This window comes from Nicotiana tomentosiformis, chromosome 1, assembly GCF_000390325.3.
Source record: "Nicotiana tomentosiformis chromosome 1, ASM39032v3, whole genome shotgun sequence".
Lineage (NCBI taxonomy): Eukaryota > Viridiplantae > Streptophyta > Magnoliopsida > Solanales > Solanaceae > Nicotiana > Nicotiana tomentosiformis.
In genome coordinates, this window is record NC_090812.1 from 122,824,610 (window position 1) to 122,835,248 (window position 10,639).

The 10,639-nt window shown below is 38.3% G+C and overlaps 1 protein-coding gene across 1 annotated transcript; it reads right to left on the reverse strand.

Annotated features, from left to right (window-relative positions):
• Window positions 1–9,148: 9,148 nt before the first annotated feature.
• Window positions 9,149–10,226, reverse strand: LOC104100504 (calmodulin-like protein 3). Its single transcript, XM_009607745.4, has one exon. The coding sequence runs from the start codon at window positions 10,010–10,012 to the stop codon at window positions 9,554–9,556; it is 459 nt and encodes a 152-aa protein (XP_009606040.1). The 5' UTR covers window positions 10,013–10,226; the 3' UTR covers window positions 9,149–9,553.
• Between the last annotated feature and the right edge of the window lie 413 nt (window positions 10,227–10,639).

Consider the following 10,639-nt stretch of genomic DNA (forward strand, 5'->3'; position numbering starts at 1 on the left):
AAACTAGGCTTACGTGTTTGAGGATTGTGCATTTATGCGGTCCATTATGCGACCGCATAATCACTCTGCGGGCCGCATAATGGCCGCAAAAGTGAGCAGATGAGGGCTATTCTGGAAGCAGCTATGCGGTCGACTATGCGACCGCATAAATGTTATGCGGTGCATTATGCGACCGCATAACAGTTATGCGGACCGCATAGTGACCGCATACACAGGCAGTTCTTTTGGCTATTTTGTAACAAATTATGCGACCGATATGCGGTCCGCATAAGCATTATGCGGTCGCATATGCGACCGCAAAACCTGTTCCGGAGCTCTATTTTTGGGTTTTTAAAACTCGACCCTATTTCGTTAAATACACTCTTTGGATCATTTTGAGCTATTATGTGACATTTTAGAGTGAGATAGGGTGCCCTGGAGTGATAAGGTGTTCTCCAATAATTGCTCTTCAATTCTTGCCCAAGTTTTGGAAGATTGCGAAGGGAAACTCACTAGGTCTTCATCCTTGTTACACCCTATATTTTCGTACGTAAAAATGCGTCGTAAGCAAACTAATGTAGGACCAAAAATGAGTTAATATTTAAAAGTATATAAAGTAAGTTAATCATATTACCTCTGAGGTTACAAATATTGAAGATCATGAACAACAAGTACAAAGAGGGTTGGACAGTTCAGAAGCTAAAGCAATTGAATAAAATAATGTTTCGTCGAAAGTCGACAAGTTGGGAATGTTATAACATGTACCTTTGGGGTGAGACTAGGGTGATTAACATGATAAGGAGATTATGTTATGATTTATATTAGTTGTATGACATCCGTGTGTTATGTTTTAATGTCAAGCGAGTTGTGGAACAAAAGTCGATGAAAGTCATCACAAGTTACACTCATAAGTTTTACTGAAACTTTGGGTCAAATGTAACTGCAATTTTCTCCCAATATACTTAGAGTTATGGGGTGTTCCACCCATCAAATTAAATATCTATGAGTCTATTTTCCAATGCATTAAACCGTTTGTCAATACGACATCGGAGTAGTGAGAAATGGGCATTTTTGCGATACTGCACAAGCTGCTAGGTGACAAGTAGGTGTGTCACCTACTTGCTTAAATGAAAGCCCAAAAATGGGCCATTTCGGGTCGTCCAAAGAGGCCTTTTAAAGGCCTATTTTCTTCATATATTAGACTTAAAATAGAGCATAATAACCAGACATAAGCTCTGCAAAGAATCCTCCCAAAAATTTCCCACAAACCCTAATTGATTTTCTCTCCCTTTCAAGTTCTAATTGGAGGTAAAACCTAGAGTTTGAAGAACCAAGATAGGAGCTGAGTTATCCAACAAATAAGGTGAGTTTACTGCTCTCTTTCATCCAGTTTTTCTTCTGTAAATTCATGGTAAGTCGTTCTATACTTGTAAGAACTCACGGGACGGTGATCGGAAGCCGTGAGTTCGAGTTATTCACTTGTAGCGGACTGTTTTGTGGACTGTTTTGTGTTGCTGTTGGGCTGCGTGTTTTACTACTATTTTGTGGAGTTTTGGAGGATGAAGGGGGTGTAGAAACACCATATAAATGTAGGGTGGTTGGCTGGTCGTTCGTCATAACATTTTCGGGTCGTTTGACACTACTACGGTGGTCGTTTTGTGTATGAAGAGATTGGGGTGTGTTGGGCTGTTTTGTAGTATTTGATGGTGTATATAGGGCTGGAAAATGATGTATATATGTTGTTATTGTTCTGTTCTTGTATTGTTGGTGTTATCTTGAATTTGGAGGAAGTAAGGATTATAGGGGAGATGCTGCCCGTTTTAATACAAAATAAGTTTGTCGTTCGTTGTGCGATAGTTGTACCTTTCGTAACTTAACGATAGTATTATTATCGTTCTTGTAGATTAAGGTGCAAAGAGGTGAGTTCAACTTGGTGATTGGAAAGATTGTGATAAGGTATGTTAAGGCTAAGCCTTCCTTCATTTTGGCATGATCTCGTAGCTACATGTGTTAGTAATGAGACAAAAAGAGAAGTTCATTACAATATTTGAACAAGGTTCAGGCTTTGCTTGCACGATTCAGGGAATGGTCAATCATCCACATTCCAAGGGAAGAAAATGTGGAAGCAGATGCATTGGCTAATTTGGGGTCATCCACGAAAATGAAAGGATCTGATTCTGGTACAGTCGTCCAACTTTTACATTCGGTGTTGGGCGTGGATGTCTACTGCGAGGTAAATGCGACCAACTTGGTTTGGGATTGGAGGAACGAGTTTATCGAGTATCTCCGCCATGGTAAATTACCCAAGGACTCAAAGGCGTTTCGGGAACTACGGACTAAAGCAGCTCGTTACTGCCTCGTGGATGGGCAGTTATACAGGAGCTCATTTCAAGGACTGTGGGCCCGGTGTCTAGGGGCCTCAGAGGTGGACTATGTGATGAGGGAATTCCACAAAGGAGTTTGCGGGAATCATTCCGGTCGAGACTCGTTAGTTGCCCTGGATGGAACATGACGCAAAGGCATTCGTTCAAAAATATGACAAATGCCAGCGTCATGAGCAGTTGGTGCATCAACCGGCAGAATTTTTACAGTCGATGTTGTCCCCGTGGCCATTCATGATGGACGGACGAACATAGTTGGTCCTCATCCACCGGGCCCCGAAAAAGGTACGATTTTTTTAGTTTTAACTGATTACTTCACCAAATAGGTTGAAGCAGGTCCTTACCAACATATCGATGAATGCAAAGTAGTCGACTTCATATAGGACCACATAATCTACCAATTTGGAATACCGAAGGAAATCGCTTGTGACAACGGGCCACAGTTCATAGGTTCAAATGTCACAAAGTCTTTGGAAGGGTTAAAAATCAAAAGAATTACATCTTTATTGTACCACCCAAGTGCTAACGGATGATGGTAGGCTATCAACTCGTATTTTAGTCGCTTATTACACTCCAATTTACTGCACTTTAATTGAGTTTGAGCTTTAATCGCTAGTGTTTTGCACTAATTGTGTGTTTTATGCCTTGTATGAGTGATTCCGAGATATGTAGATGTTATGGAATAAATTCGAGTAATTTGGAGCTTTGAAGTCTGAGTAAAAGCCTAAGGGAATAAGCCAGGATCGCGTTCGGGGGTAGAACCACGTCGGGATAGCTAAAAAGCAAGAAAAATCAGTACTTAGAGAAAGTCCTACAGCCGCGGCGCGTGGGACAGCGCATGGCGCGCCGCGGCTGCACAATTTCCCTGAAGCCTATTAGAACAAGCTCTCTGAAGTTTCCCACAATCTCCCCGCATGGCGCGTCGCCCCATGCGGCACGCCTGTGCAATTTTTACAGAGTTATTATCCTAGTTCATGTAGGAAAAGGTGTTCTCGTCTGGGCCCGACCCTACCTAGTATAAATACATGTAAAAATATTATTTTAGGGACTTTTGACACATCTAAGACCTAAATAGGCTAGAGAGAAGGTGGAGGAGCGAAAGCACAAGGGATTCATCATTCAATCCTCACTCAAGACAAGAGTTTGGATCATTTTATGTTTTTCTTTATATTTGTGATGAATTACTCCATATCTATGGAGTAGTTCTCTTTAGTGATTGATGGATTTGGTGTATTGATATTTGTTTGTGGATAATAACTCTAGTTTTTATGTATTGAATCGTTTTGGATATTTTATATAGTTGCATCTATATTCACATGTTCATGTAATCAAGAGAGGCATAACTTGTGATATCTTTGCATTATCTTGTTGGTTGAATTCATTAATTCTTCTTAGTAATCGAAAGAGGCTAGTTGAATTGTTTATTAAACCAAGTTAGGAGGATAATCGAGAGAGATTTTCCTAAAGACCAATCCACTACGAACTCTTGCATATCTTCACCGAGCTTAAATTGGTTCACATTGTGAGGTTGAGACTTAATCGATGAAGAGTTTCTACTAAACGTTTGAACTAATAATTGAGTGAATTTGAGAGACTCACTTGAACATTAGAAGTGAATTAAATAGAGTTAAATCCCAGACAATTATCTTGCACCTATCCAATCAATCCCTATTTTCTTCCATTGATATCTTCTTTGCTTACTTTTGTTTCGATTGTCATAGTCAATTAGCTCTAGATTCTTAGTTAATTTTAGTTTTAATCACATAATTCCCAACTATTGATCATCTTGGATAGCAACCAAGCTATAAACTATGAAAATATTATTTAACTCCAATCCCTATGGATAGGATATTATATTATACTATATTCGACTAGCGAGCATATTTAAGTGCATATTTTGTGCTGGTCAACGGACAAGCGGAATCAACCAACAAGGTAATTATTCAAAACCTTAGGAAGAAGTTAGAAGGTGCTAAGGGCAAATGGTTCGATGAGCTACCGGGGGTAATATAGAAATATCGGACAAAAGCGAAGTCGAGCACGGGAGAAACACCCTTCTCACTCGTGTACGCTGCGGAGTCTCTAATACTAGTAGAAGTGAGGGAGCCAACTTTAAGGTTTTCCCGAACAAACGAAGAGGCAAAAAATGAAGCGTTGTTAGTAAAGCTGGACTTGCTCAACGAACACATGGACTTGGCGTACGTAAGGATGGTGGATCAAAAGCAAAGGATAAAAAGATATCATAATCGCAGGGCCAATCTCCGCTATTTCAAAGTAGGAGATTTGGTTTTGAGGAAGGTGACTCAAAGCACTCAAGAAGTCAACGCTGGGAAGCTGGGACCAACATGGGAAGGTCCTTACCGGGTTTCAGCTATCACCGGTAAGAGATCATATGAGTTGAAAAATCAAGATGGAGTTAAATTACCCAGCAATTGGAACGTGAATTAGCTCAAAAGGTATTATTGCTAATGGATCCTGCCAGTACAAAAAGTATGTGATGTACTTTTTTTTCCCTTCGATAAGTTTTTGTCCCAATCGGATTTTTCTGGCAAGTTTTTAACGAGGCAGCGACGGAAAGCATACTACGAAGGAAGCGTCATTGGTGAAGGAAAGACCTGTAAATATCATAGCACTAAAATTTTCATTATTAAAAAAGGATTATTTAACTATTAACAAGTTGTTTCCACCAGTGAAGCTGCAATCTGGGTACAAGAATTCCAGTGCTCGAATTCGCATGCTTCGTATTTGAACACTGGGGGGAATAAATATCTGATACGGCACTAGAAATGCCACGAAAGCCTGGACTGCGAGAACCGGGATCAATATTTTATCAGGACCGGAGACTACATGATCAACCCCGTAGAAATAAGTTATACAAGTTAGCCACATGTATTGGCAGCTTTATTTACTTAAGCAAACGAATGCCTATGTACTTTTAAAAATAGAGGGAATAAAACAAAGTTCTTTTATTTTTATCTTGATTCTTATCCAAATGATGAGTTAATTTTATCGCTAGAAAGTTAACAAAAACTTCAAATGCTTGTGCTAGAATGAACATGATACTTCCTCTTTAAGAGCACCATAAACATAAGGTCCCTCTCTTATGAGACCCTCATAGTAAAGGGAAGGTTCCGGAAGAATTTATGCCCGGAATCAAAAGCTATGGGTTGAAAAAATATACCTGAAGCTTTAATCAACTAAACATAAAAGGAATATTTTTGCACAACACTTAAGCAAAATTTTTTTTTATTATCAGGTACTGAACTTGATGAAAAGTTTGGCATAATTACAAAATATAAAAACATTATACATCATTGCCGCTAGAACTCGAAGGAAGAGAAGGATCTACGTTTCCCCTGTAGAGGAAGGCGGATTCACCAACGCTTCAGGGCCTTCATCTTCTTCAGTCTCCCTTTCGTTTTCCGAATACACGGAATCATTATTTGAGGAGTCAGTCACAGTGGGCCGAGCAGGAAGTTTTCACGAGCGGATAACTCCAGTTCCTGGGCCTGGGCAATGCAATCGTTTATGTTGGCGATGACCACTTTGGCCTCCTCCAAGGTCTTCATCTTCATATGATATATGGCATAGGTCTTCTCGAAGACAAGGGAATCCTCTTGAACTTGGAGTTTTGCTCGAAGTTTATTGTTTTCGGCCTGGAGCTCTTCTCTTTCAGACTTCATGGCATGGAGGCGGGAGTCAAGCTCAACATTTGTAGTTAAGTGAAGCCAATTTTGCTCCATGGCCCTCTTAAGCCTCTCTTCCATTCGGGCACTCTTCTTCTCGGCAGCATTGGCCTCCTCGGTTTTGGAGCATAAGTTGGACTTCAAGTTATTGATTTTCTCCTGGAAGGTAGACTCGCGCTCAGTAGCAGCAATGGCAGCATCGTGACATTCGGCCCACTTTGCCTTAGCTTCTTCAAACTTTTCATATAATTGAGTAGCTTATTGGCTGTGGAACTTTCCCGTCAAGCAAGGAATCTTCACCTACTTCCCGGTAACACTAAGTTGCATTATCGAAAAAGCAGGGGGACTATCTGTATGTAGTAAAATTGGTTGATAACAAGTGGTCAAATGGTAAGACGACACGTGGAGTCGAAGATAGACAAAGGACGAGTCGAAAAATAATTAGTACTGAATGCGACGTGTGTGACCGGTATCAGATGGATTCCGAAGGGAATGTAGTCGGCAGTAGAAGTTCAAAGATTCGCCATCGGACAACATTTAATAAGGGAATATTTGCTAGCGTTAAATGAGAAGCCATTACAGAGAATATTTGCATTCAAGGCTTGCCGTTACATATTCAGCAATGATACTTTTATTCTTATTTATAGAGGAGCTTGGTCCTAGTATCTTGTTTCCCTAGGTAGAACTATAAATAGTGGGGTTAACACAATTGTAAGGACACAAAACACTCTATACGCAAAAGCCATACTTTACTATTTAGCTCTCATACTTTACTATTTAGATCTCACTTTCACAACTTCATCATTGCTTTATCTTTACTTTCACTTTTGTTCTTGGAAAGGCTGAGTTCGGAACCAGGCTTGTTATCTTCTTTAATTTCAATCGCTAAATCTTAACTTCAATTTTATTTCTTTATCGTTTTTGGGTCAAATCAATTCGCTTGTCTTAAACCACATTACAAATTCAACTGTACCATTTTACGGTTAAATAATATGCACATTTGTTTTAAGATCACAAGATTCACATTTTATTCTTAAATTCTATGCCCCTACAAACTAACTGATGTTAGGCAAAAATGCCATACTTTTAGTAATTACTAGCCTTACATGTTGTTAGTTTAGTGGTTAATTGTGCGACGTTTAAGCTAAATTATGTTATTTTATATGTAGGAGTATCGGAAAATAAAGACGAGTGAAGATTGCATAAAAAGAGGACGAAAATGCAAGAAAAGAGCACAAAAATGCCAAGTACCCAAATCGTGCTACAGATTAGGCTTCGCGAGGTCTATAGCCAGCTTGACCGCGCTACAGACCAGGCTTCGCGAGGTCTATAACCATCTTGACCGTGATACAGACCAGGCTTCGTGAGGTCTATAGTCAGGTTGAGCGCATTATAAGCCTGACTTCGCGAGGTCTACAGCCCAGGAATTAAAAGTCGCGGGTGAAAAGTCTCCAACCCGGATTTGGACTCAAGGACTTCAACCCTAGCCTATAAATACTCCCTAAACATGTCTAAGAGAAGGGGAGGATTTTTTTTAGAGCAGATTCGACCTAAAGGGGAGACGTTTTTGGAGAGGCGATTCGACCCAAGGAGGCAAGAACACGCTAGGAGCAAGGCAGAGAATTCTTCTGCGAGTTTTTCACTTTTTTCTTCCTATTTCCATTATTGGTTATGAATTCTAGTATTGTAATTTTGGATACTATTATGAATAGCTAATTTGTTATCTAGGATTTTGATGAAACCTTTTGTAGGATGAATTCTTGTTATGTTTTTATATAACTGAGTCGTTGGATTTCTCTACTTGTTCAACTACGTATTTATTGCTATTGATTGAATGGCCATCAATTGACTGCGCCTATTTAGTATGTATATTGCTCGAGAGAGAGTACACATTTGGGTAGTTGTTAAACAACATCACTCCTAACGTATATGAGAGATCAATACGGAGGGTTTAAAGGCAGGATTAAAGATAACAAAACCTTGGAACGATCGTAATGAGCGGTGAATTAGTGCCAGCTAGCGTAGTTCGAGAGAATGCGTCTAGTAAATTGTGATAGTTGCTCGAGAGAGAGCTACAACACCCAAAGTACTCACGATCGGTAGAGAATACTTAGGCGAAATTATAGAAGATGTAGCAGGAAGGATTCCGACAATTGGAAAAATCATAACTCTAGGCCTCCTTAATCTTTTCTCCAACCCTTAATATCTTTAGTTGTTAATCTAGTACTTTAATTTGTTAGTTAATTAGATATAAGAATCTTAATATTTATAACTTAGGAATTGTTCGAGCTTGTCTTCTTAGTGATAGTAAACAGTTATAGCTAAACCTTAATTTTTTGTGGGATTCGACTCCGGACTCTTAGACCGGATTATATTTGTAACGACCGCTTATCCTTTTTAGGACTAGAGTTGGGCGTGATCACTGACACACATAAAGTTAAATAGGAGAGTGATTTAAAAAGTTAATTTTTCTTAATGTTTTATTTTATTTTATGTGCTATCTCTTTTGGATGAGGCGAGTGGCCTAATGAAGTTGAATAAAGGACGTTCTTCTGTGAGATTGAACCTTACATCTAAGTGATGCAGGTTATTGAAAAGGATAATATCATTCTTCTAGTTGAAGTAAAAGAAACGGAGGTTCATCTCCTCGTCAGTTAGCTACAGTTGGCAAGTAGATTACCATGAAGGACTTAAAATTATGTCGATAAACCATTCTAATTAAAGCATAAGAACCCCTTAATTTCAGTTCTCTCTTTTGCATTAGCGTTTGACATTCTCTATAGGAAGTGGAGTTTGTCTTGTAATTAGCATTTCGCTTTCAGTGCTGTCAATGATGCTCGGTATTCAGGTCAAATCTCATTTAGGACTGACATTCTCTATATATTTTCTTGTCCTAAATATGAACAAAGACCGTCATTTTATGGAGGAGTTTGCAACTTTCATTAATAACAATAGTAAACCGTGCAGACGTCCTTCTGTAGAACGTCTAACAATTAAGCTATGAAAAAATGAACATTAAGCTGATTGAATGGAATGAACAGACAAGCAAATAATACATTCCCTCAGAACAACAGTAGAAAGGATATGAATACAAGACAATAGTGAAAATCAAGAACACAACATTGACATTTAACAACAAATGCGAAACAATCTCGCAACAATATTAGAGCTACATCTTACATATAGGACGGATGAATAAATCACAAACCCTAAATTAATACAAACCAATTAATGCAATTGACTTCCTTGTTGATGAAGAACAATATAAACAAGAAGAAAGAAAAAGAAAAGATGAAAAAGTCATAATACGTGCAAATGTCTTTGATCAAACTATTTAGGAGATAAGACGTGAGTGCATTAGCTCCAGATTAAGTTTTTTCATATACAAAAGGCTAGCTGATTCCTTTGTAGATATCTACATTCTAAATTTCCAAATGTAATTTGGATAGACCATTTCTTGAAGCAATCAAATGCTTTAATTTGTTCTTCTTATTTTAAAAGAGTATGTCAATTTGAACTCAAAGAAGCAAATCCACCACGTTTCATCATTTGTCTAAATTCCTTATAATCAACCATTCCATCACCATCCACATCAACTTTCATGATCATTCTCTTGCAATCTTCAAGTGTTCTTCCTTGTTTCAAACCCAACGATGACAAAACGGATCTCAATTCCTCCACAGTTATGAATCCGTCGCCATTTTGATCGAACACGTTGAAAGCTTCCCTCATGTCTTCCTCTTCGTCCCTCTCGTCCATTATCGACTGATACAATGTCCCGAATTCCTCCATGTCTACGTAACCATCTCCGTTTACGTCAATCTTTTCGATCATTTGCACCAGTTCTATTTCAGGAATGTAAATTCCCAAATTCTGCAATGAATCGCTTAGCTCCTTCCTAGTAATTTTTCCATCTCCATTTCGATCAAACATATGAAAAACTCTACGTAGCTCTGCTGGATCCATTTCTTGGATAAAACGTACAGCCCAAACCAAATAAATGTAATAAGAAAATCAATGAATACCCACCCTTCTAGTTTTTCTTTTTCAGAAAGGAAACAGGAAAATTCAAGGTGATTTACAATCTTAATTTACTTGAATTGAAAAAGGGAAGAGAAAGAGAAAGAGAAAAGGGGTTACAAGTTTGTTGAGAAAATACGGATCCAATTAACTGGGGAAAAGGTTTAGAGAAGATGTTAATATACAGAAAAAGGAAGAAAATTGAAGGTGGAGAAAAGGAGGATGGTTTTGAGGATAGCCACTAATATCGTTAAATAACTGATTTAGAATTTGCTCGGAATTGTTTGAGATTTTTGCTTTAAGATTGACATCTAGATGATCAGACCTCTTCTTCTAGTTATAATAATCAGTTTAAGTACTTATCATATAAACACATTAGGAAATTAAGTTGAGGAATATTTAAGGAATGGATTCTGGTTGGCATCTTTGAAAGAGTGTAACTATGGAACTTGGAACTTGGATGTATATATTTTAGACGTGAGGTGACGTCTTTGATGTATTGAAAGTTGAAATTGTATTTTAACGTTAATTTGACTTGAAAAAAAATAATGTTGATTATTTGATAGAATAAAA